The sequence below is a fragment of the Anopheles coluzzii genome, chromosome 2 (genome assembly GCF_943734685.1).
Source record: "Anopheles coluzzii chromosome 2, AcolN3, whole genome shotgun sequence".
NCBI lineage: Eukaryota > Metazoa > Arthropoda > Insecta > Diptera > Culicidae > Anopheles > Anopheles coluzzii.
Window position 1 is genome coordinate 24,382,358 of NC_064670.1, and position 27,130 is coordinate 24,409,487.

The 27,130-nt window shown below is 47.4% G+C and overlaps 2 protein-coding genes across 4 annotated transcripts in view; one reads left to right on the top strand and one right to left on the bottom strand.

Annotated features, from left to right (window-relative positions):
- The window catches only part of LOC120950966 (dipeptidase 1), a 123,394-nt gene that overhangs the window by 22,619 nt on the left and 73,645 nt on the right, over nucleotides 1-27,130 (top strand). The window contains exons 2-3 of one of the 3 annotated variants that reach the window (XM_049605356.1): nucleotides 500-665; nucleotides 25,233-26,349. The gene's annotated coding sequence lies outside the window, so the exon portion shown is untranslated. The remainder of the gene's footprint in view (nucleotides 1-499; nucleotides 666-25,232; nucleotides 26,350-27,130) is intronic. The other 2 variants (XM_049605357.1, XM_049605358.1) reach the window with 2 other exon arrangements.
- On the bottom strand, nucleotides 13,356-18,982 carry LOC120951933 (gustatory receptor for bitter taste 66a-like). Its single transcript, XM_040370945.2, has 7 exons — nucleotides 18,382-18,982; nucleotides 17,787-17,967; nucleotides 17,454-17,560; nucleotides 15,902-15,987; nucleotides 15,119-15,635; nucleotides 14,846-14,935; nucleotides 13,356-14,725 (listed from the first exon to the last, which is right to left on the bottom strand). Exons 1-7 carry the CDS (start codon nucleotides 18,595-18,597, stop codon nucleotides 14,603-14,605), a joined length of 1,320 nt encoding a protein of 439 aa, XP_040226879.1. The 5' UTR covers nucleotides 18,598-18,982; the 3' UTR covers nucleotides 13,356-14,602.

Below are 27,130 nucleotides of genomic sequence, written 5' to 3' on the forward strand. Positions count from 1 at the left end.
ATTGGCAACATTTGTTTCGCGTTACACTTTCGCACTTCTCCGAATGGTGGTACCACGATTCCAATCGTTGCTCATGAAAAAAAACCGAAAGGTAAAATGGCGGAGGCAGCTCAGCTAAAGCATAACACCATCAGCACTCACACGGGGCACCAATGCAGAGTGTGAATTGGCGTGACTGCTGATTAAATTTAATTCTATCCATTGATCGAACGAGCACTTGCCCCACGGGGACAAGCATGGCGAGACACGTTATTGCCGTCTGCCGGAGCGGTCTGTATGGTGCTGAAATTCCCACACCGTCACTTAAACGATCGGCACTCCTTACAGAATTCGGCCGGGGCTGCCGAGTAAGGCTGCACTGAGGTGCCATCTTTAATCCGGAAGTCATAAATTTGGCCGCCTCGCTCCTCATCCATCACTTTCATCGCCAGCAGAATGGAGATCGCTTAAATGAATTTATCATAATTTCAATTTTCCTTTCCTTTTCTCCTTTATTTAGCACCGCCAGGGGAAATTGGCCCTGCATGAAGTTTCTTTAGCATAAAAAGCAACATCATAAAGGCAAAGCCGGAGGACGAGGTGAAAAATAAAGGCTACAGCTACAGCTCGACCCCGGGAGCATCTTCGGCGCTGTAGCACAAGCACCGCTGAACAAACAGAACACGGTAAGTTGGGTGAAAGCAATGCACAAAAGGTTCATGTGAGGCGATGAAGTTCCTTGCTTCAGTGCGGAAAGGGTGGCATTTGAAGCGGAGGGTTCGAAAAGTTGGCCAGGAAGTTGTGTCCCACCGGGTAGGGACCGGGATGGCATAAGCGTATCTTTATGCAGGGCACTGTGCGGTGGGTGTAAGTAAGCGGAGGAAAACTTCATCCGAACAAACCCACCCAACGCTCAATCGATCGATCGAACGCGTTCCCTTGTAGCGGTGCAAAAAGCCAGCTGATGGAAAACTAATATTTCACACACACACACAAAACTCTCGCCACCAGAACTTTGCATCCCGAGGACGATTGCTCGAGTGACTAAATTGGAAAACATCAATTGATTTTGTTGCCTTTTGTGTCACTCTACCACCGGCACCCTTCGCTGCATGCTGCGCTGGATGAGGGAGCAAAACTTGCTCGCAAGAAAAACAATTGCGTTCAAAGCCCTTGTCGAGTGGGAAGCAAGAAAGCCAGCAGTGAGGCGTGTGTTGGGTGCCGGGTTCGCTGTGCTTCGCTACACAAAAGGCAAAGCAAAACAACGTACCCACATACTGTTCGACTTATGATTTTTCAGTCAGTTTTTCCTCTACCACATCGACGCAGACACACACACGCACACACGCCGTGCCGCTCCGTGCAGACTTTGGGGCGGGCGAAAGCAATCAGCAAAATGGGAATCGTTCAATATCCGTTTAAAAGTCGTTGGCGAGCACTTTAGTGTTGAGCTGAATGGAAGCAGCATAAAAAAAAGAAGAAAAAAATCGAAAGAAATCAATCTGTTTGATCCCGAAGCTGTATCACACGTGCCGGAAATTGGATGTCAGCGGCAGACACGATACGCGATGATATGATTAATTTGTTAATGTCAGCACGCTGCCTAGGTGGAGCTGAGCATGGCAAGGATAAATTTAAAAGTTTTGCCAAAACGGAGCTTCCTGATGAGAGGGTGAGATTTTAATTGGTTCAATGCTTTCGGAGATTACGTGCAAGTGAGGAGATCACTTTCTTATGTCAGATAGTAAACCGTCCAATAAGCTACGTTGGATTTTCCATGCAAACATTAAATTCCGGCTAATGTATATTTTCATTATTTTTGCCTCTTTAACGTGCGCTAAAAACTCTTCACAGGCGTTCGCTTTCTGCGAGCACATGTACGCTCGCTCACACACTCATCAACGCATATCGGGCGCAGCGCGTCATAAATATATGTTGGCATTCCATTCGTGCGGCTTTTCATTTACAGGGATTTGTGCATGCATGAAGAGATTTTTAAGCGAGTCGCCTTTATCATACCGCCGCGGCAAGGTTTCCCGCTTACACTCTCCTGGGCTACATTCATTATTCAACCCCTTTTCATCCCGACCGATGGTGGGCCACAGTGCAGCATCGCGATTCCGGCACACCGGCAGTTCTTTGCATTAAAAGTATCCCACTTTGCATGGTTTTCTTCTCGACGTTACGCGCCGGGCCACGGCTGCCGCTGTGCCACTCGAGCCACAATTATCGTGATGATGTATTATGTAAGTTGCAGCATAAATCGTACCGGTGAGTGGTGCAGGAAGTATTTCCCTCGCCTCCTAAAATGTGCCCCGCGCATACCCCCATGTGCGTAGAAGGTGTTGGTCGGTGAAGGCAATTTTTTTCGCTCACCCGCTTGCTCGCTCGTCCTGTCAAGGGAGGACCGAGATTTTTACTCCACTTTGATGCACATAAATAAATCCCTTCACTTTGCCTTCGCTTGCTTCCGTTTCAGGTGTGGATACCGTATGTGTGTGAATGTGTGCGGTTGTTATTTTCTATATAAAAACATATTCCATCTCACCGGGAGAAATATGGATGATCTAGCAAAGGTAGACAGTGCGCTTCCTCCCGTAACGGAGTGCAAAGTGGAGGCCATTTACGGTACCCGCGTGAAAGGGGAATGGGGCACATTTCCTTCGAACACAAACACACTATATCTATCTCTCTCATACTTGACGCCATTATAGCATTCATTTCCGGCACGCCGAGCCGGGGTGAGAATCGAGGGCAAGATTGAGGGTGTAATAAAAAAGAGTGTGTAATGAAATGAATATGAAGTGCTCATTTTTATGCCTCTCTCAAGCGGTTCTGGGTCTGTAATGTCGAGTTCCGGGCACCAGACACTCCAGCCACCGAACATGGCACACCATTACCGAGCCAGCAACGGTGTTGAACGAAAAAACATCACCCCACAAAACCTTCCTCCGTAGCTGTTGAGTTAAGCTTAGGCTGGCTGGTTTGTTAGTCGAGTTATTGAAACGGTTTTGGACGTACTTTGCTTTGGAATTATTATAAAAAAAACTATTTTTTAAAAAATTTAATAAATAACATGGCTGTTTATTCAACACGTTTCATTGCAACGCTTGAACAGATTCAGAAATGTGTTTTTTTTTATTGACGCATGATCGCACTCCCCACACACTAATGGTTCACAGGAGTAATTTAACAGCACTACAAAGCAATGGATCCCACTAAAACTATTGCGTGCTTCAAAGGCATCCAACCTATTTTGCATGAATTTCTCTTAATTTTCACGTGAAACCGGTGGCACTACATTAAATCGCAATTGAAACAACCACATTCACAAATGCAAACCCACCTGACCTACGACACACTGCACTTCTCCGAATGACGACGGCGGTAATTCTGTACCGCTTCAAACAACGCGCCAGACGGTAAGCTTGAACGCATCGCATCTCCCACCGCCATCAAAACGTATCGCAAAGTCGCCGAAATTCTCCCGAGCGGTGCGACGGTGCCGCCATCCGTCGATCCGGAATTATGTCAAGGCGGAAAGTATTTCTATAAATTTCAATGGAATGTTATGATTGCAAGATTCCTTCCCGTTTTTTGGGGACAAAAACCAAACACACACGCACACACACATACACCGGCAAATACATACACGTGCATACATTCCGATTGAAATCATACGCCAGACGCGTTGTGGAGAAAAAGCTCAGTCAGCCATACCGACTTCTTGTCCTAGCTTAGGGGAGCAGTTGTGAGCTTTGTGTATGTTCGTGTGTGTTTAAGAGAGAAAGAGAGAGAGAAGCAGAGATATATAAAGGGAGAGAGAGAGAAAGAGAGAGAGAGAGAGAGAGAGAGAGAGAGAGAGCGGAGGCCACAAGCAGCGAAAATGGAGCCCGGAAATTCAAGCTATCACATTCACCCGGTACGCCGCCGCTTTCATGCCAGTTCCTGTCTGATGGCGATGGACGGAAAAACAGCACCAAACCTCACACTTGCACACTTGCAACGAACAGAGCCAATATTTTTGGAGAGGAAGAAGGGACAAGAGAGGGAAAGCATGATCGCACCACGATGTTGTTGTGCGTGTCTGTTTGTTCGTGTGTATGTGCTGTTGAAGGGCGTGTTAGTGAGTGTGGTGTTTTCCTTCCCCAAACTTGCACTCTCCTCCACTGCCGCGCTGCCTATGTCTAGCAGCACACTTCTAGCGGCACTTCAAAAGCGATCGAAAAAGAAGTAGCGAAACACTTTTCAAACATGATACATCGGCGGTTTACGACGGGCTGAGTTTGTTTTTCTTTTTTTTTATTATTTTTGTTATGGCCCTTGGGCCTAGGTTTGCGCGGTGGCAATCGATTTACGAAGAGCAAACACATGGAGCACGTTTTCTGTGGTAATAATATCACCGCATTACGCCAACCGAATCGCTTGCCCGAAGACGGTTGATGCGTTTTTTCTTCTTCTTCTGCTCCTCCTTCGTCTATTTAATGTTTTGCAAACTGCCTTATCCCTGTGTTTTCGTGTTTCAATTTCAGTGTTGACAAAATAATGCTTTTCAAAACACCGACAAACATTATTTAAACCTAGCCGCCACAGCTGAACTCAAGTGGAACGAGACAACCTGAGCTTAGCGTTGCCGAACGGACAATTAAAATCAACTTACAAGTTTGATAATCATAAGCCACACTCTTAACACCTCCCCCCATTCCCCCCCCCCCCCCCCCGCCACAATTGACGGCAGGGTACAGCGGCTAATCTGCGGCCGAGCTTTGCCCGGGGCGGGATAAAATAACGCTAAAATATCGCTCTGCTACTGCAGGATTACGGGCGGCTAAGCTCCTTCGGTTGGCCCTAACGGGCTGGCCACGAATCCGGGTACGACTCAACCCTGCAGCACGCGACGGCCGTGCTCACGTCAGCCAAAAATGCTCACTTAGTATTCATGACGCAGTGCTGGCAGGACGATTGTTGAAGTTCCGGGCACGGAGAGTGCGGTCGTTTGTACAAGTATCGTGCAGAAAGCACTCGAAAAAGGGGTCCCACGCAGGCAGCAGCTCCCACGAAAGCAGCCGAATGTAGCACTCGAGTACAAATATTACCTCATTATAATATTTGCGCACTTATTCCTGCTCATTACCACTTTTTAAATAGCCGCCCCCACCGATGGGTCTGTGAGGGCATGGAAGCTCGTGCCAGTGTGCTAGCGCTGCAAACCGGAAATGGGTTTCCACGAACAAGCGCAGGAAGAAAAACAAACCATCCACCAAAAACTAGTCTCATTTATCCTACTCGCGTTTGTGTTATGAGTGGGTATCTTTTGCAGTGGAATGAATCTAACCAAAGAAACCGTTCCATCGCTTTTCAGTCGGTTAAATTGCCGCACCAACACAAACAATCGATTCCACGCTTTTATGCTTCCTTTCGCTAGGGTTACAGCAAACGGACGGTACTACACCGCTGCAACGATCCGTTGCAGCAGCATCGGTGGAGCGCTGGATGGAATTGGTAATTCCGGCCGACATGAACCTGCCGAATGGCGGACGGTCGTCCTTTTCTGCGTTAATTAATGGCCCGGAATTGTAAACTAAGGACAGAAAGGGTAGAGGAGAGGGAGGAAACAACATAATCTATGCAAACAAAACAAAAAACCTCCATCCCTCCGCCCCATTCCAGCGAAGCTATGAATAATAAATGCGATAATATTGTCGCAAAACAAATTTACAATTCACAGCGAATCGATGCTTGTTTTTATTTCTCCCTGTTTTTTTTTTCATTGGCTTCCCTTTTTGCATTAAAAACAAGCGTATAATAATGGAGAAATATACATTGGCATACATAAAAAAACAACATTCCTCAATTCTCTCGATAGATTACAATACAAATCAAACACCTACTGTCGAGTGCTTTGACCACCCAAGAGCTGTGTTTGTCTTTTGCCCGATTGGGAATGTATTTCTAGTCAATTAATACGCTGCTAGCGCGCACAGGCTCCATAATCCGTCTGGGCTCTATGTGCTTACAAAAGTATGAATTTGCACTGCTGAAAGCTTCCTTCCCCTTCTACCCCTTTCCAAACCGTTCCCAAGACTCGAACCGTTGTGATCACGAATGACTTTGCATCGAGTGCGGAGCGAAAAAGTGGATGAAAAAGCGTTTCTCCTTTGCCTGTGATAGAATTAAACCACAGTTGGCAAATCATAAATCTTTGCACTCTCGACCCATCATCCGTGCTTGTTCTTGTTGTTTTTTTTTTGCTGCTCTCCTTTCTTTCGCACAAAAAACCCGCTCGTCACATTCATCTCCATAATTCGCTCACTAGAAGCTCCGGCTCGATGCCAAACCATCGCTAGAGAACGTTCTCTACCAAATCCTTGGCACAGCTTTCGAAGCGATGCCGCTAGTAGAATATTGCTTTTGCACCATTTTCGAAAAGAAAAAAGCAAGTAAATAATGGACACAAAAATCCTTTCGAAACCAACTGCCCCACCCCCTCTTCTTCACCATTTTGCCAATGGAATCCGGTAAACCGGGAAAGGTTCTTTTCAAAACCATTTCAACACACCGCGGTCCGCCTGCAACGTTGAGGGCTAAAGCCCACATAGAAAGCAGCTTTGCACCAATGCCCATCAGGGACAGAACCAGCATGTCCTTTCCCGGGGTCTGCTCGAACGATACCTCCATCCCAGCCGATCGAGCGAGATTGTAGAGAGAGAGAGAGGGAAAGGAAAGAAATCCCATGGTTTATTTCATTGTCTTTGGAGCGTCGTGTGTCATCGTTAGTGTTGCTTTGTTTCGTATTCTGTGTCTTTGTGTGTGTGTGTGTTCATTTCACAGCGCTTCCTCTTCACCAAAGGGGCCCCCCTTGGTGGAGCTTTAGCGAGTAATACAAGAGCCTCCTCATCGTACCGCTCCGTTTGGTGGCCTGTGAAAGGCTGAGCCGTGTCTTAGCGCTTTCTCGTCACCCACGGGTGTTTCGTTCCCGGCGGGATTCTACTTTGTTCGACCCGGGGGGAGGCACGCGCGCACGAGATCGGGCCACGGATCAATCTGGGGCAGAGATAGATTTCTACATTTCCGTTCCTTCGGTTTTGCTGAGCGGCTCGGTGCCACTCATTGACAGGGCTCGGTGGTTGGTGCTGGTGGCCCGACTGCCGTGTGGATTGAGTTATCAATTTGAAAACATTTTCACTTGCCAGCCACACGGCTGCCCCTGTTCTAGCCCAGCTATCCGACCGATCCCTGCTAATCGATCGCTCGCCTTTGCCTTCCGTGCCCTGGCATTCTGGCAGTCGATGGCAGCCAGAGAATAGATATAATCAGTGCAAATAGAACGAGCGCAAAACGGGTCGCATCAAATGGAAAGAATAAATGTAATCATTTCCATTCCACTGGGCACCCGATAGGGTTCGGCAGGCAAACGGGCCCAAGCTTTTGCAGGGTAAATGTCGGTGAAGGGAAGCGGCTTTTGGCAAGATAAATTGTCTCACGACAGGATAGGGGCTGTATCGTTTGATTTGACGCCGGTGAAGAGACCTTCACCAGCCCGTCACTCCGTTCGTTGCACAGTTGGGTGAGCTTTTGCGGGCGGCCTGAGTGATCTGAAGTGGCATCAGATTAACAAATGCCAACCACCGTTCGATGCTCTGGCAATGAATTCGCGGGGGAGTTTTATCCTCCCTGCGGATGTTTGTGCACCGCGTGGAGGGTTGGGGTGGGAGTTATTTTTCCCAAGCCCAGATTTTCCCACCGGCTGGGAGCTGTGAGCGCACAATTAACTGTGAAGCTCCTCGAGGGACCAATTGAAATTAGCTGCGATTCATTGTGTAATGATGCTGGCGGGGCTGAGGGAGCCTATAGCAGTGGTGGCCTAACGATTGCAGCCTCAAGATTCCTCAGGCCACACCACACACTGATTAATATTCATCAGTCAGCCATGGCACGTGCATGAACTCGCCACCCTGGGGCGGATTTTTCATCTCAAAGAAAGGATGCTTTCAGCCGCCGGTTGTTTTAAACGTCTTCAAGGATGTGTATAATCACGCGGGGGTACGCTCGATGAGGCACCACCTACGAAATCTTCAAAATGTGCCCCACTTTCCTTCCGCCAAGGGGCAACCATCTCGTCTTTGGCAAAACGGTATACCCCTTTTCAACAAAAAAACACCCCTAAGCTGAGCTTATCCGTGTGCTGTTTTTGTTTTGCGTTTGCACACTGTCCCACACCGAGCGGTTGATATTAATCTTCATTATTCCGTCGTTCGCGCACTGCCACCCGGCCCATCCTACCTTCCAGCTACCGTGTCGCGTACGTGGGCGATTTCGATTAATTTATGCTAAAATATGCACACCAAATTACTTACTCGAGTGTCCCGCATCGGACTGGTTGTCGGTTTTGTTTGACGCACCATCCGCCTCATTCGGCACCCCACCCAAAACTCGGGATTGACGACCCTTTCCCGCCCTGCACGGGCTGGACAAACAAGGGAGTGATTTATGAGTACGGCTAGGCTAGTAATGGGAGGTAAGCTTTTTGTCGTTCATGGCACCGCAAACACTAATGAAGATCGCTTTCGTGGGGACAAAGGCAACAGCAACAACAACAACAAAAACCATCCAAGCAGCTGGCAGAGCTACGAACGAAGAATCCGTTGCAAAACGAGCTGATCGGAGCGGGTTGATAGATGGAATGTATTCATCTTGTGTTGTGCGTTTTTTTTTAAATTGTAAAGTTTTGTGTGGTTGTCGGGATTGGCTGGAAATTAATTCAAACGAACAGGGTTGATTACCGCCGTTCAAATTTGTTATCAATTCTGACCTAGGAAAAATAAAATTCAATACTGCCTGTTCAGCTTCAACATGTCATAACGGTTCTGTAAACAATATCCTCGTAAAAAATAGCTCTTATATACTTTCCCAGAAAAATCTACTTTTACATTAGCCCTTTCAAATCATCAAGCATAATCTATAATGATTTCGAATGAAAGCGAGAATATTAACTTCAAAGTGAATTTTTTCACAGAAAAAAATAATCACTTTACGGCAATATATGTATCGTTTGCGAGAATAAAATATGCCTTTTAATAAGTGAATGTTAAACGTAGACGGTTATTCAGTTCCCGGTAGCAAGGTTGAACGTGGACATTATTAGGTTAATAAGTAGAGTAGACTTTATCTTTGGATGGTCCAAGATTCATGCTCATCGATGTGCTTGGTGAACCTCTATGGACACGAGATTTGAACCAGCCCACTGAAGGATGCTAACGCTCTGAATGTGTTTTCGCGACGTATTCCTCGGACCATATTTGACGATAAGTTTGGGCATGGAGGCGTAGAAAGAACTACCAGCTTGATCAACTGTAAGATGATGGCCTAGACCATGACCACTGTAGAAAGAGGGACCCTATACAAAAATGTACAGTCAATACTAATGCTGATACAACTTTCTTAAAAGGAAACAAAATTGCATTAAATTTCACCCTTTACTGGGTCATTCCTAGAACTCTTTTCATAGTGTGTTTTGGTTTCGAAAAAAAAAATCAATAAAACCATTACTATTCCGGATTGAAAAAATAAAGGAGTAAGTGCTGCTTTCCTTACACTGCCCGTTTGCGTGTACCTTATCAGCTTTCTGGCAGTTCGTTGAAACCAGGAAAACCATTTAGATTCGATAAAACAAAATGCTCACCGAACACATCCCATCCCACCGGGTTCGAACCTTTTCAACCCAAATTGAAAAGCTTGTACGAAATGTGTTGAAATGTTAATCAAATGTACTAAAACCGTAGCCCGTTTTCAGGGAATTTGCTTCGATCTGTATCGCTTACCTGGCTTTAGCTGATGTATGTGGTTTTTTTTTATGTTTTACCAGTTTTACCTTATCCACACTACCGGGACATGGTGAAAAAAGCAAACAAATCGCTTTCCAATTTATGCTGAGTAAGGTAATAACGGTTGTTTTACATTTTCTTGAACTACAGTCAAATGAATAAAAAGAATGAAAAAAAATATACGCTCGCAAGTTCAAATTCGTAGAAGGTAAGCGTATGATTAATTCATTTATCAAAAAGCAGTTTCTATATTTATCGCTGCTAGCTTATTTCAAACTGCGAAAGCCATCACCTGCGTGACGCTTTCCGTTTCACCAGTGCGCCTACAACGTACCAGGCGCCTCCATCCAGCACGAGCACGCATGAGCTGCAGAGGTAAACCTGTTCACTCGTCGGCATTGCTTTTTTGCTCTATTTTGTTTACTATTGAACTAAGCCGCACAACGCACAACAGAAGTGACGGCGGAACAGCGAGCTCGTACCGTTTGCTTTACCGAGTTAAAGTGTTGCCACCGTTCGGTGGTTTTGCGTTTCCATTCGTGACGGAGTGTTGCGTTGGGGGTTGCTGTTTTTTCTATGTCAATCCGGCTCCGAGAACAGATGCTTTGGTATGTGATATTGCTGCCTGTGCGTGTATATGTCTATCTGTGATTTTTTTTCTTTATGCTTAAATAGAAAAATCTACGGAACTAGAAGGAGTGGTGTCATGAATACTTTAAGCCTCTTTTCGAGGTGTGTTTTGATCGGATGACTCTTGTAGCAATATTTATCCTTTATTTTTCATGAGCAGCATTCAATTCAGAAACAGGATTCTATTGTCAATAAAACATTATTTAAAAAGGAAAGCTTTGGGGTGCAGAATTCAATTACATTTGCATACAGAATGGGTGTTTTCCTTGTTTTTGTTACATAGAAAACATATCAGCAAAGTAAAACATTTCACTACACAGCATGAAGTGAACTTTTGAGTCGACCGTAAAACGATCTCTTTTTCTTGCAGTCTCGTTACGAACTTTTCTCTGCAAAAACAGCTCTCAACACAAACACCACACTTTTACTGCAAACGAGCAAAGCTCACCTGTAACGGTTTCATTTGTGCACCAAAGAAACCAACAAGCACTGCAAAATAACATTACAACACTGAACTGAAAACTGCTCTTTACACGTTTGCCTTTACCATGCATTCCATACGTTTGTTTTGCACTTTCGCAAATGCTCAATTCCTGCAGGGCCACAGCGCAAGCATTCAAAGACATTTACCTGCACGATAGCCCGCTCGATTCCTTTCCACATTTTTTCCCTGCAACATTTTTGCACCACCGTCCGTTCGGTTGCGAGCCGACCGGTCTTGCCCGGGCAGAAGGGGGCAGCAGTTTTAAATGTAATAACTAGAATAGTTCCAACACATCGCAAACTCCAACTCCTAGCATTGCCCTGCATCGCTGCACAGCTAAATGTTGGCCCTGGTGCATAAGCAGCATGTCGGAAAGTTCAAGCGCTTGCCGTTCTGCTTGCGCCCCGTGCGAAGCGGTTTGAGGGGGACGGTGGAATTGAAAGCGTATGCATCTTATCATCAGCTGAGATGAGCCATTTTGGGGGATTTCAGGGGTATAACTGGCGGGAGCAGCATTTCAAGCGCATGTAAGTGGGTAAAGACGGGTGGTGCCTCTTCCCGAGGCCAACATAAAGCTAACATGTTAACCCTGTGTCTGTGTTTGTGAATGTGTGTAAATGGATCACCCTCCCCCCATTTCCCCACACGTAACGCTGGCAGGTGTCGGTATGAAGGCACCAAAAGAATGCCCATTGTTAAGCGAGCGTGTGTAGAGCAGACTATGGGCGGCGAGAACGGAACAGTTTGGGCATAAAAAATGCGCACGAAGCTCCCGGCTCGTATGTTGTGGCATTACAAAAGGGGGAAAAGGAAAATAAAAACACGAGTAGCGCCCGGATCAAGCCTCAACCTTGGCCTCAACGCTACGCCCAGGCCACAAAAGGGCCTGGCACATTTGCTCACGTGCTCAAGCTTGCAGCCGGGCATTGTCGTTGTTGTTCCGCTACCTTTCTATACGCTTCCCGAACGATGGACGCCCTCGCCCATCGCCCGGTCCCATTGTTTGAGTTTTGCAACAACACGGGAGCAGTTTTAATTCCTCTCCCGTACAGTTTACACGTGCAGTTTTCCCTTTCACTCTCAACACGTCGTTTGTGCTTCGTCCTGGACCTTAACAAGGCAGAAGCTTTCCTCGCCTTCCAACGGAGGTGCGATTGGGGCACGCGGGAAATGGGTTGTGCTTGCTTTACTTTATTATTTTTTGCCAACCGTCACCGGTTGTACCGCCTCCACCTCACCCGCACGTCCCGGGAGTGTAATCTTGAGGCACACCAACCAGCCCCAACCAACCCGCGGAACAAGCACCCGCACACATTGTTATGTCAGTCAGTCAGCATGAAATGGGAGAAATTTCCAAGCGTTGGCCCAAAATTCAGTTCACTCACCCGAGCGTCCCACCGACAAATACTCGCCCCAACTGTTGGGATCGTTTTTGTTGCAAATGCAAAAGTTCAGTAACACATTTCGTTAACTGGAAAGCGTGTGCGGTGCAGCTTGCTCGGTACCGTTCGTGTTAATTAGCGTAATGTAGCTGAGTTTTCCACATTTAAATTGCCGGCTGGCAAACGTTTTGCATGCTGCAGCTTCCCAGTGCCCAGCGGAGTGCAAGTTTCGCACCACCGCAATTCGACCACGCTACACACAAAACCACTCCATGATCGTAGCTAATGATTTGCCGCTTTTGGGACCCACGCGTTACTGCTTTCCAGACCGGGCGCAGTGCCCAAACTTCCACAACAAGACGCACCAGGGCACCTCGCTCTGGGCTCCGGTGGTGGCGGGTCTCACCAAAAGAACATTGTCTAAATGACGGTCTAATGTGCGCCCATTTCAACCTCACAGCTACCTTCGCTCTCTCTCTTCCAGCGCTTTTGTGACATTTGTAAAGCCCACCGGTGCTTTCAGTGAATCTGTGTGTGTGTGTATAATTTCGAATTCGCCAGTAATAAATGTACTTACTTGTAATTATGGGTCTCCTTCTCCCCCCCCCGACTGGAGACGGCATTAACCGATCTTAAACGTTTTCCTGCCTCATTCAGCTTCCGTTGGCCCCATTGTCTTCACCGCTTGGTTCGGTGGTTTCTCCAGGCAGGAGATCGGTTGTGCTGCTCAAGTGTCGACGGCGTCCCAGCTCTACTGCTCTGTGCTGCTGCTGCTGCTGCTGCGTCCTATTGTGGAGGATGTTTTGTAAAGCGATTATTACAAACTGTTACCGGCTTAATGGCTACATGGGCAGCCCGGCGTCGGGCTGCTGCTACCGCTCACTCATCATCATTGCTACCGGGTGCTTCGAGCTGGTGCTCACGGTGAGCCAAGCATGATTCACCGTTCGTCCCCAATTGCTCGTTGCACACACGGTGCGTTGGTGGTTGCGCTTCGAGAGCAATTAAATTATCACAGCGCTGTGCGAAGTGCGTTGTGAGCACTACATTAATGTGATGTTGTGCGCTGCCGGTGTAGCTGGTGTCCTTCAGCTGGGCCGGGTGGAAAGAATAAAGACTTGCTAATCGGTGTTATTAAAGTGCAGAAAAAAAGGGCGTTCAACCCATTGCATTGCGGCAAGCGTTGAGCTAACAGGCTCAGGTCAGCGTGTTGTTTCTCAAGTACGGCGATTAAAGCTAATGGGCGATTCTAAACATTAATAAACCCATCGGGTGAAGTACATCGTATTGTTACTTTATGATTTAAATAAATAAAGCAATAAACAGAAGGATGTTTTACAGAGCAAGCAAGTGTAGGCCCGGCGTTTTACATTGTTATGAACGTACATTAAAGCTTCTCGAAGCTGCTGCCCGGACAGTGCTCGTTTATGTTGCTTCCATCACTTTTGTTGATGTTTTTAGTTCACATAACAAAGTGTTTATCTGTAAGTGGCTGCTATAACAACTTTTTGAGTTATTTTAGCACTTTTACAGACGTAAAAGGAAGTTTACCGACTCTATGATGAAACTTAATACGTGGTATACACCTTCCTATTCAAAATGATTTTTATACTACCGATTTACATTTTAATTTTAAATAGATCCTTGCAAAATGACGAATTTTTCATTTCAAGTGATAAAGAATATTTGTTCAGTTAATCCGACTCAATGAAAAAAATCATTTTAAACATAATTTGTATGGTTTACCTACTCAAACTATTGAAATAGTCAACAAACTCATAGAAAAATACAAAATAATCGCAAAAACATTCCTTTGATGTACTTTGTGATTAAAATTTTAATTAAAATGTTGAATTCAGGGATTAACATACATATGGTGTGGTGATAAATTGAGCTTAAATTATCGATTTGAGAGAATGCTAAGGAATTGAAAAGTTTAATGGCAAGCAATGTGGCTATCTGAAACTTCAAAATCAAATCTTGTCAAATTAAATTGATGCGAGCATTCATGTGATTCGCAATTGTTGTTTGTTGTTTGAATAGTTTATAGATGCTTTGGCTCCAACGGAGTTCTTTCGCCTCTTATGTGATTCGCAATGAAACAAATAATGTTCGAACTGAAGCTTTATCGGGCATTGGAGCTCATGCATCGAGATCCAGGTAGATGGCACAAAACCCCTGGCGACCTTCCACAATGACGTCAGGCGACAAAGAGCGAACTCACAGTCCCGAGCACGGTATCATCCCATCAGCCAATAGTTCCAATCGCACCAACAGCGCACTTCCACCGTGCAGTTACTGCGCTAGTGTGCTGAATACTGGATCTGACTTTTCTCGTCCGAATCATCGTCATAGCCGCTGGACTGCTCCTCGGATATTTTGAACTGTATCAGCACGATCAGATACGTTGTGATGGAGGAAGCAATCTGTTAAAAAGAAGAAAGACACACACACACACAAAAAGAGACAGAAGAGACGCATCCCAATCGATGGGAGCAACATTAATTATGTATTTCGACAGTGCTACCACCGGCATTTCTGCTTACCCCCGTCAGCACCGACAGATCGATGGGAAACAGCCCGTACGCATTGAACTCGAGCGGATTCGTCACCATGAACGAAATCAGATCGTCCACCTAGTGTTTTTGGTTTGGTTGCCGTTTTGGTGTACAACATTCGGAAATGAAGCCAACCCGCACCGGACACGCACCCGGAAACGAGGCAAATCAGTGGTCGGCGCGTTTTAATATCGGCGATTTTTAATTACGATACTAACCCACAACCACGTTCGTCCTTGCTTCCCTCCCCCGGACACTCACCTTGGTGCGAAAGTCATCGTCGGCCGATTTGGACTTCATGAAGAACAGGAAATTGATCACCTTTTTCCACTTGAGCCGCACGTTCTCGCCGCTGGTAAACAGCGACCAAAACTCGATGCCGTGCAGAAACAGCAGGCTGCAGGACGCGAGCGCATAGATCTCGGACCGGGACGCGGTGAAGCCGGACTTGATGTGGTTCAGCATGTAGTACAGCTGCACCGTGACGCAGGTGAACGCGGACAGCAGCGAGAAGATGGCCTGCTTGCCGAAGCAGTGGTTTATCTTGACCGACAGGTCCTGCAGCAGCTCGACCACCTCGCGGATGTGCTGGATCGAGTCGAGCGGGCTGATGGCGCGGATCTTGATGGTCGCGAGCGTGGTCAGCCGGTTCAGCTTGCCCTCGTGCATGCTCGGCAGATGGTTGCCGCCCATCGCCATGTTGAGCGTTTTGTACTGCGGCCCGTGGCCGTGGGTTTGCGGCTGCAGGGCGAGATTTTCCACACCGACCGGAAAATTGCTGCAACCGAGCGTGCACAAATGTTAGTCAGTGGAAATGTTGTGGTGGGGGTGCTGCAACACGGTGCTGCACGTGAGAAATGGGTGCGCATCCCGAATGCAATCGTGTGCAGTTGCGTGCGTGATTCTGTTTGAGCTGTGCCGGGGGTAGTGTGCACCTTTGCAGCAAAAAGTGAAACACACCAAACACCAGATAGCTTGTGATCAGGTGCAGCACACACACACACACACACAGAGAAAAAAAGAGCAAAGTTCACGGTTGATTACTTCATGCCTCTCAGCAGCAGCATGGCCCGGTCCGACAGGTACAGGATACAGCCGGCGAACTGGAAACTGAACAGAAGCAATCCAAACTGATCTTGATGAGATTTGGGTTTCGTGCAAGCATTAAAAAACGAGAGAGAGAGAGAGAGAGAGAGAGAGCAAAAGAAGAAAAAGCAGATTTCATTTCAGCAAGGTTCACTTCAAGTGGCTTACAATGTATGAAAGCATAACATTTTCATTCCGCTTGGAGGAGGAAAAACTACACAAAATAAAAACCTTCCATTTATTATGCGTTTGAACACGCCATAACTGGTGCGTTGTTTGTTTTTCCCCAAAAACAGCGGCCTTTTCCCCTATCTTTTGACAGCGTAACATCGACAGCTCGGATCACGTTCGCGGTGCGTTTCAAAAGCTATTCTCTTTCACACGAATCCATCCCATCACGGTGCAAGTCATGGTGCTTTGCTGAAGGCTTTTTATATTTCCATAGCAAGTGAATAGGACACACATAAAAAAAGGAGTAGGATAGTGCACTACTTTGCCACATCATGGTACCAGCTTGCCCCGTGGTGAAGCGATTAGAGAGTACGCACACGCTTACCACGTCAAAAAAACACAGCAAAAAAAAATGTTCCGACCATTGGATCAGGCTTTTACCGCCATTCATCTAAAAGTCAAATTCTGCGTCGACCGTCTAATGGGTCGACTTGCTCAATGATCCTTTCGGGATGCAGGAAAGGAGGAAAAAAGACTGCAGTAACCAGCGAGACAAAAGGACTTTTTGCACGATCGGGTGGGGTAATTAACTTCCCGTGCACTTTGCTGCAAAGGCAGGAACGCGCAGATAAAGTGAACCTATTTTTTTTTTACTTTTGGAGCACGTAGAATGAACGCTTGGACAAGGATTTTACTTAGCCGGCGCGCCCAAACGAACCTTGTACACAAATGTACACAAAAACGATCGCCACAGTGCACGAAAGTGCTTTGCCACGCAGGAGCTGCGATGCTCCGTTTGCCGGTTATGCTTATGCACAAAAACGCATCCGACCGTTCCCGTTGCCCCGTCGGGGCATCCTGGCCGTGTTACACAACTAAATACAGCTCTGCTTAATTGCCTATGAAATGAATGGAGGATTTAAGTGTGCTTTTAGAAACGATTTTTGATGGCCTTCCCACGGTGACCGTGCTCGGTGGAGGTTAGTTGAGTGATACCATTCTTTGCTATTGGCCGGGCTAGGGGGTTGGGAACGAGTTGGTTAGCATTCAAAAAAAAAGAATGTTGAAAGCAGCCAAAACTGCTCATTTGTTAGCACACGATTCCATGTCTAATGTAATCTCCGCTTGCCGCCCGAAACACCACCGAGTATAAGCACAATACTGATCGCTGGGCCGGGGTCGTTAAAATCACCGTTGCTAGGTTCGAGGCAGTATCGTGTCTTGTTTCACTTTGGGGAGTTTTTTTGTTGTTGTTTTTCTCGTGCATTTTATTTTCCAATAGCTCCCAACAATACTCATCCACTTTCGTACTCATGGTTACGGTTTCGAAACGACTTACCTTTGGCATACAGAAGGCGATCCAATAAAGCAACGTCCATATACGATTCCAATTAACTCCGATCAAATAAGTGAGCGCCCCGATGGTACTGCCGCAGGTCATGGTGACTGGGGGTGAAAGGTCACGTCACGGGCGTCCGGGAGTGTTCGATGGCGTGAAACATAAAGGAATCCAAAATAAGGGACATCATTAACCATGGGTGAATGGTTCGGAGCGCCCAGCTCGTTGTTACAGGCACGCTCGATGCGGCTTCGTACGATTGCAGCAAACAGTACAGCTCAAATCATTCTGGAAAGCAGGGAAGGTTATCAAAGGTTATCAAATATCACTTACCAATGCAAGCCAGGATGGACACGCGTCTCATTTTGACGTTTGGCATCGTGAAGGAAATACCAAACTGCGTTCGCAGCTTATCGTCGGCGATGGCGAAGGTGGTCAAAATTTCGTTCGCCATCGTGCGATGCCGGATGGCAAAGACGAGCGAAAAGACGTACGCAAATGAGTTGGGAATGAACTGTAACGGGAAGAATGTAGCATTAATTAGACGAAAAATGCAAAGACTTTAACACAAATGCAGACTTTCCCGAGGCGTTTTACGCACAACGACGCCTAAACCCCCTAAATGTATGCAATGTGCGAAACAATACTCCTCTTTTTAACGCAATTTTCTCTCTTCAAACTTGCTACAAGTTTTAGGAGACTGATCGTACCTAACAAAGCTCCCCATTTGTTCCAACTTTAAACTCTCCGTGCCTGGAGCAAAGCCACCGTCACCGGCTGCGAAACCGCCTCCTTCATCAAAATACCATTTTATATCCCGTTTCATAAAATTGATTTCCTGCGCTCCGGTTCCGGTTGCAAACATGCATGCCCAACGTGCAGTCAACGGGTCAGCGGGTGCCCCGGTCACGCTCGTCTGTACGCTCACCTGTATCCAATTAGCGGCGTTGGAAATGTCGGACGTGTTGCCACTCTGCCAGAAGATGCTCACCAGGCAGGAGGAGTACAGCAGCAGCACTGTGTACGTTGGCAGCAGCTGCTTCACGTAGCTGGCCCGCGTGTTGACCGGTACGGTCGGATCGAGCGGGTACGGGCACAGCCCGAACAGCTTCGAGAACAGGTAGAACGATTTGATCGGCTGCATCCTCTGCACAAACGGAGACCGTAAATCTCGACGCCCGAACTGGCACTGATGACCGAGACCATGAAATTAATGTTTCATGCGACTAAAGTTGGCGGCCAATTTCGGCGCCCCGGACCCCACTGTTCCTTTTCCTAGCCCTCCAGCGAGCTCACTCCGCAGTGTGGGTGGGTGTGTGTGTGTGTCCGTTGTGTGTCTTGCCGCTTCAGTTTCGGCGCTTCCTCCGCCAGAAGCGCCTAGAATGAAACGCTCGTTAAAGGAAGCCGTGGTTTGCGACATCGGCGAAACCCCATCATCATCATCGTTCGTCGTCGTTTTCGCCCTCCACACCCCTTCCCGCGATAGAGTGTGTTATTTTCCGATGCGCGTACAAACAAAAGACCTTCCCTCTAGATGGCTGTTCGATCAAGTTGCAGCCATCGTTCACGTTTCGTTTCGTCGGTAAGATTACCGGGCACAGTGACACACACGCCCGCACACACACACACAAACATGCATCAACGTTCAACCCACGCCCACGGGTGCGTTGTTGTTGTCCCAGGCAGAACGTGAGGACACCGGAACCAAATGCAATTATCTTTCAATTTAGATAATGCGTTTTTCCCGATCTCCATTTCCACACCGTTGGAGCGCTAGTCGTTCATGGTTTCAAGGGACGTGAACGGCGCAACATTGACAGCGGAACCCTGGGCGCCCCCGGGAACGGTGACGGGCGATAGGTTTCCATCATTCGGCCCGCTGCACTGCACCCGGAAGCGCCCAAAGCTCGAGCGGGAAAAGTCGTCCGACAAGCGCGGAGATTCCAATCTTATTAGCTGTGGTTTACTGTCAGGAACGATGGTTGCATAGTTCACTGGCAAGTTCCGTCACGGGTCGGATGCCCGCTTTCGCTTCGACAGGGCTCGTCCCAGTTCCAGTCCCAGTAGTGCACCTTGAGCGGAGTTCATTGCGCGCATATCTACTATCCAAACCGAGCACTACACTGTTGCGATCGAACGATCGAAGCAGGATGTTATTAAGAATGGAGGCTCTTCAGACATTCCTAAAAACCGATTGAAAATATTTAAACATTCTTCTTTCCACCAACCCCCTTGCTGGGGGGTTTTCAGTCCTTCCATCAAACGGAAATTGGCATTCCTCATCCGAGGGAACGGGAAATGAATTCGAAAGACACTCCAATCACCGGAAGGCGCGTAATTGAGTTTTGTTACTTTGGTCTTTGCCGAGGTACCGTTTCGCTCGGCAAAAACCTCTTTCCATCCTCGCTCCTCATACCTTCTTCCTCACCAAAAGTAAATAGATATTAACGATAATCAGCCAAATGAAACAAAGCCCTCAAATGAATGCTACCAGGGCAGGTCGATTGTCTCCCGCTTCGGGTTTGCTATTTTCCCACGACGACGAAGACGACGCGCTTTCCTTTCCAACAGCGAAGCCCCACAAATCGGAAGGATTAATCAACGGCCACGGTATGGGATAGCTTTATTTATGGCATTTACCGTAGCGGAAAAACAAGAAAGGCAGGACGCACAAACATCGCATCGGAAAAACTTTTTCCATTTGTCTGAACGGAACGGAGAGCGAGGAGAAAGATCCGTTATTTTGGGGGAGCGAAAGCAACGAGAGGAACTGTGTGTGTGTATGTGTGTGTTTGGGGCGGTGAGTTTTCACCTTCCTCAATCAGCTTCGAGCCGAATTCGAACAAATTTCTTCTGTTTTGGGATTTTAGCTGCCCTCATCCAGTCCTGCCGCTAGTCTGTTCTCCAGAACCTTACCGTGTTGCCTTATTCTTTCTCGCCCGGTTGGGAACTTCTTGCCGAAATAAGACTCTTTCTAAAAGTTTTCCTTCCCCATTCCTCCCGCGTGCGCACGTCGACCACACTCTTCAACCTTCTTTCAACACATTTCCTTCACCGTGCCTTCACCGTGCTAAAGCAGAGCGTTACAGAAACGCCGAGCGTAATTCCTGCGTACACCATTTAGCTTCATCCGCCGGTTGAATCCGGTCGGGTTGCGGGCTGGGCTAACTGTAATTGCAATCGGGAGGCAACGGAATTAGGAGCAAATCCTTTCAACTCAACCGAATTAGATGACAGCTTCTGTCCGGCCCGTTCCGGTTGCGCACCGTTGACGCTCGGTTATTATAATAGCGATGGATTTTGGCGTTTTGTGTTTTCATTTCCAGCGCTGGAACGGATTTCGGTCTTTGCTGATCGGTCTTAGCTTCAGCCGCACGGAATGGTTTCGCTTCTAACGAGACGGGCCCGACACGGGGCAACTGCAACATTCCTAAAAGGCTTTTTTCGTCTTTCACAGGCCAAAGCTCGGTGTGACAAATGTGACAAATAATGAACGAGTGAAGATTATTTGACCGCAAACGATTACGGTGAACTGAGAAACCGGGGGCTCGGGCAAAGGCAATCGAAATTGAATCCCATCAATCAGGGCGCTGCCGGGGCGAATGCTTTAACTTCTTGTGCTGGGGGGGGGGGGGGGGGGGGGGGGGGAGGTACAATTTATCGTATCGGGTTGACTTCCATTCCTTCAACTTCTCATTTGGCCACAGCAATTGGAGCAACGATTGGAATATTAATGCTAGCAAAAGGCTCCAAATTCACTCTAGGCTTCCATTCGTAAGGTTAACATCATGCTGAAACCCGAACCATTGCCAGACCAGTTGATGGAATGATCAAAGCAATGAATATTTTATACCTTCTTTTTGCATGCTTTCAGGACAACGCTTTTGTGATAAAGCATTTTTAGAAACATTTCATTGTTAGCAGTGAGACGCATTATGCACATGATGGATTTTTCTACATCAATGGAAATGATCTTTGTTATGCGTCGATGCTAAGCGTATGCGGGTCGGCCAACACAAAGCATTTTCCGGATCATTTCCCGCTCTAAACGCAGTGCTGAAATCATTCCGATAACAATTGATACGGCAGGCAGCAGGCAAAAGCTGCGCAACCGACTATAGCATCACATCCAATTGGCAAAACAGCAACGCCCTCCTGACGACGAATCATTTGAAAATCAATTTTACAGCCCCAGTTACCACCCGATGCTGCGATAAAGTTACAAAACACTCTCCATCGCCCAGCAATACCAGCCTACCACGCCTATCCGAATCAATGATTTTGATAAACACCACACCCGCATGGGCAGAACAATAAAATATGAAATGTGAGTTAAGCACTGGCTTTGGCCCGGCCAGGAGCGGGATGCTAAAAATTTCATCAACAGCTACCCAACTCCATTCGCTTGCCAACTGGCCGCGCCGGGGCAGAAATGTGATTCGCCATCCTGCGCTGGCTCGTAAATAAAGCATTTTCCCTTTTTGCTCCGCAAACTCCGAGGAATCGATGGCTGATTTATGCTGGCGTACTGAAAAATTCATTGCAACAGTCGTACAATTTAGCTGCCAATTTGCGCCCAAAATTCAGTGCAACGCGGAATGGCGGAACCCATGTGCCTGTGTACTGAACTGAGTTTGGGGGAAAATTCGGTTGAAATTGTTTTTCCACGAATTGATAAACATCACCCCGGGAGTGCAAGGGAGGGCGAGAGAAAATGAGACTTGTTTAAGTGTGTGTCGGCTAAGCAAAAAGAAAAAAATCAACGGAGGGATGCGTCAAGGACAAAAGGATGAAACTCATTACTGGAAGCGTCCTCTGGTCTTATCGTTTGGACAGATCAAATGCTTCTTCCCAAAACGGTTTCAGAAACCTCAGTTAAGTCAAGAAGGTGTACTAAACCCCTTTTCGGTACACCTTCCCGTGCAGTGGGAACCAGTTTTGCCCGACGCACCGGCAAGGGACCGGAAAAAGGGATTTGTGTGTCTGTGTATGTGTGTATGCATGACCCCTTAAAGCACAGCCCATGTGTTATGCGCCGCAGTAGCACTCGCTCGCATGATCCCACTCAAATTTATAGCGGTTTCTTATTGGTTCAATTTAAATTTTATTCCTCCCCGGATCAAAGGTGAAAGTATGGCTCGTTGCGATACCGCACCAGCGACACGTCGAAGACACACTCGGGGCCAACAGCAGGCCTTTAAATGTCTTTAGCATTTCGTGGCACCCGCTCGCTGAACGGTCTCGGCGGACAACGGCGCGGCAAGTGCTTAACAACTGTCGGTCGGTGTTGTGGGAAAGGAAACCCCCTCATGCGAAGAACAGCGCAAATTTCGGCTTAAAAGGGTACGCAACACAAGCCCGAGACAGAGTATGTAGATTTGTGTGAGTGCGTGCGTGTGTGTGTATGCTCTTCCTACTGCCAACTTAACACAGCACGGAAAAAAAACAATTTTCCGATTTACTGCGGCCTGTGACCGGGCTTTTTTATGAATGCGATAAAATCGGTTAATTTAATTCGTTGGTCCCTTTGCCGTAATCAAGTGCATACTTTTGGGCGTACAGTGAGTCGAGCTTAAAAAGCAAGCTCGTTATCGTGTAATTCATATTTTCTACAGCATCTTCCAGCACATATACAACAAGTTACTTGAATTGAAAAATAAAACAAAAAATCCTCGCTACTCCATATAAGCAGTGCAGGCTATTTGTGCCAGGTTTTTAGCGTTCAGCAGGATGCCGAAATACATTTTGTTGTCATATTTCCTTTTTTGTTTTAGAATCTTCCATTCCAATTCCACTGCTACTGGTGGTCCCTTTTGCTGCGATAAGAACAAAAAATGTAAATTAAAAGTGTACTTAAGAATATGAATCATTCAAAACGACCGACCAATTTGCCTCCGTCGCACGGTTGGATGGGTCACGGGGAAAAAAACACGGACAACCCTAAAACAACGCGCTGAGATAATAATAAGAAAACAAACGGCCGTCATGCAGACGGAGCCTCTTAGTCTTACAGCACATCCCGTAATTAATATTCCATTTCCATTTGCCAATCCCGTAATAAGTGTGCTTTTGTCAAAACGCATCACCAACAACGAGCTTTTGCTCAACTCGAGTGACGTTAGAGTGATGGGTCAAGGGTACACGAACAGGTGATGGATGTGCCTGTTCACCTTGTTCCTTCCAGCAAATGGAGGCCAACAGTTGATGACAATTTGATGGACATTTTGTGAATTAGTCAGCGAGAGTCGGTGTTGAAGTACGGTTTGATGAGGGATTAAGTACGCAAAAAAAAACATAAAAAAGGCCGGAAAAAGCCCAGCAGGAGCTTAAGAGGTGTGAAAATAAAGCAAACGATCGGCAGCCAAAACATTCCCGGAAGCACCTCTTTAATCCCAGCGGTGTGGATTTGACGAGCCGTGTTGCGCGTGATTTCACGACACGGGAACATAACACATCGATAATAAAATCACACCACGCTAACGCAGCCTCCGCCCGGGCCACGTGTCCAGGCATTGATCCGGTGGAAAATAATCGTCCCACTGACGTGCCCGTTTTGCACGGAAAGGCCAGCAGGCCGCTCGCATCGCGCACTAACTGGCCGACAAATGAAACTGATTAGGGATCGGATCGGAATTTATTACCAGCAACGTGGCCAGGCATGCCACGCTGCTGCAGTAGCGCTGGCTGGTGGCCGGCACTGACTTGAATTATTGATGAGTCACACCACCGCAACGACATTCGGATGGATCTACCGACCGGCATCAGGATCTCGCAGCTTATCCCTTTCCCCGAAAGGGCCCGACCCGATCCCATTAACGAGTCCTGCAATGCTCGGGGCCGATAGGGACAGTCCCGTCCCGAATACCCAGCTGGGACAGTAATCATTTTCTGATAAATGGCACAATTCCACATTCGGGTCAGCGCTTCAGCTCAAATCACTTCCGCTGCTTTCGGGAGCTCTCGGCACCGCACCACGGGCACGGATTGGCTGAGGCATGGACGGACCGGCTTTTACCATGCACCCGTGCGGCCATTGTGTGCGGCTCTCTGATGTGCGGATACGCGCCCGGAATTGGGAACTCCACCTGACCGTAAAGAAATAAGAAAACCAACCGACCGCATCGAGAGGACCAGCGCCAAGGACCCGGTTTGGTTCGCATGGCAAATTCCCAACCTACCTTCTCCCGTGTGGACCCAGTTTCGGCTGGGCTGTCGAAAAGTCGCATCAATTATGGGGACCTTCAGGATGCTGCTGGCGCTCCTCTTTCGCCAAGGGCTGCCGGATGTCTGTGTGTTGTTCATGCCACTGCCTTTAAAAAGATGTTCTTCAATAAGAACCTTGCGTTGCCACGTGGAAGCACGGACGACTCGAAACGCGTAACTGGAGGATTGCCTTTTATCCGAGCTCCTTCATCCGCTGCCCAAGTGAAGTGAAAAACCGCTTCGGTCATCATGTTGCACAAGAAATGGTGTGGTAAATGATTTCGAACTTTGTCGCCGAGGAAGGAAAGTCCCGCACACACGCACAGCCCATACATAGTAGACATTGAGGGTTGAGGTTGAAATCGCTATCGAAGGTTTCCGCTCCTTTCCAGGAGGGTCTTTTCTCGGTTTGCCGGTTCACAGAGCCGAAGGTCGACTTCTCCGGTAGAGGTCATCATAGCTCGTGTGTCGCACATCGTGTCCGGTGTTTTCGCAACGTTAGTAGCTGCTTAGTTTCTTTTTGCTGCTCTGTTTATGGTGAATGAAAGCGTTCTTTATTTTTATCTCCCGTTTCAGATACATGCCGTGTAGCACACATCAAGGACCCGAGCACTCGACGCTGCCACACTGTTAGGTACGACGAGCACTGAGCTAATCGAAGTGAAATGACTTAAAAAGCGAGGGTGAATAGATTCTGTGCAAAGTAAAAGGGAAAGGAAAGGAAAACTTTGCCCACCGACCGCTTTCTGGCATATTGAAAGGGTATAAATTAGAAATGCAATAAATTATCCACCACCAACGGGCGCAACTCCACCGTGGGGAAATCGGATCGCTCTTGGGAGACCCTCTTACATGAACCTCGGTCGGGAATAGGGTCCCAGTAGCGAATGAAGCAATCTTGTAATTTTATCCCTACAGTGCAAAGCGTCAAGGTTTTACGAGTCGAGCTCACTCATACCACTTGTAACCGACGGAGTGTGTGCATGTTTTCCTCTTCAACAGTGTGTCCCCGGGCGGTGATGTTGTGTGAAGTGTAAGTGCAAAGTGTTTATCGGGAAAGGTGAAGAAGGTTTCGCATCGTTTTTTTTTTTTGGTTTGTTGTCTTTCCCTTCAATTCAGCTTCTTTTGAACGCGCACGATAATTCCGAGAGCCTTCAAAGCGTGAGGATGCAACAGTGCCCCGCCAAGAGCCGTGCTGATGACGATGTACGTTCGCCATCGGTGTCGGAGGCGATAAGCGGTGAAGTCAATGAGAGCGTCTTTTGATGCGAGGATGAGAAAGCCGAAAACCGAAACAGTGTAGCACGTGGCCCGTATGCAGAAGAAAGAAGAAAAAAACAGTAGCACCAGTAGTGCTGGATAAGAAGCACTTCAAGTTTGTTTGAATGAATAGAAGCAGCTAAGAAGGGTACGATCAACAGAAGGCCGAAGTAACGGTAACAACAAAAAACGGTGGAAATAAAAAGCAATCCACAGAGAAGACGACCCTTTTCATCCAGAAAGGATTAACCTTGCGCCCGAGGCGTACAAAATCAAAACTTCAAGTGAAGCATCAGAAAACCTTACGGCTCCGGCGCTCTGGACGCTGGGGAAAAGCGGAAAGGACTGCAAAGGGAAGAAATCCTTTCATCCACCTGTCCAGGTGTAGGGGGGGGGGGGACCTGAACGAAAGCCAACCGGAGAAGGAAGGCAGGTAGGTACAAACCCGCATTCGATGGGAAAAGATTTGCTGTAGAGCAATGACGGCCGGGATGTGGTTGTTGATTTTTCCTTAATGGGACAAACCAGAGCACTCCAGTGGTGGTTCTCCGGTGTTGATCCCGTTGCGTTTTCACCGGCTAGTGGGATAAATGCGGTTCACAGGCCAGCATAGATGATGTGCACCCACCCCCCAGAACACTCTCCCCGGGGGAGCAGTTTGTTTGGCAGGCGCTTCCTTGGACATTTGTCATGTAGGCGTGCAGCCGGACCAGCCGTACGGGGTGCAGAAAGGTGGTGGGTTTGGGTTTTAAATATTTATCATATCTCCCCGGGCGTCTTGCAAAGGGAAATTCTTTGCGGCCGAGTGGCAAACTGTGCATTGGAACGATAAACGGACCCAGTTACAGGGGTAATGATTGAGGTGTGCTTCAATCTTTTATGTCCGCTCGTAGCATTTATCTTCACTCGTCTGTGCGATGCACGCTGGCGTCGGAGGCGAGTGACACTGGCCCCCAAAAAGGTCGTTGATAAATGGTCCGGGTTGAATCACATACCTGGGAATAGTGCGTACCACAATCCGCAAAGGAAACCACAAACAATGAATTGATGCTCGGGGAAAAGACATTTAAATTTATTTCCCCAAACATCACTGGGATAATCAAGGGAAAGCGTCGTTGATTTGTATTGTCAAGCGAGAATGGGGATAAATATGATAATGATACATCATAAGTGGTAAGCTTTTTGATTGTGCCGAACTGTTGAGGTCGTAGTGT

What these genes read in the sequence shown, in the direction of transcription:
- LOC120951933 (XM_040370945.2), bottom strand. Translation starts at nt 18,597, where the DNA reads ATGCAGCCGATCAAATCGTTCTACCTGTTCTCGAAGCTGTTCGGGCTG. An exon ending in GTCCATCCTGGCTTGCATTG is followed by an intron (nt 17,561 to 17,786) that starts GTAAGTGATATT and finishes TTTCACCCCCAG; the next exon opens with TCACCATGACCTGCGGCAGT. An exon ending in TCGCCTTCTGTATGCCAAAG is followed by an intron (nt 15,988 to 17,453) that starts GTAAGTCGTTTC and finishes CATCAAGATCAG; the next exon opens with TTTGGATTGCTTCTGTTCAG.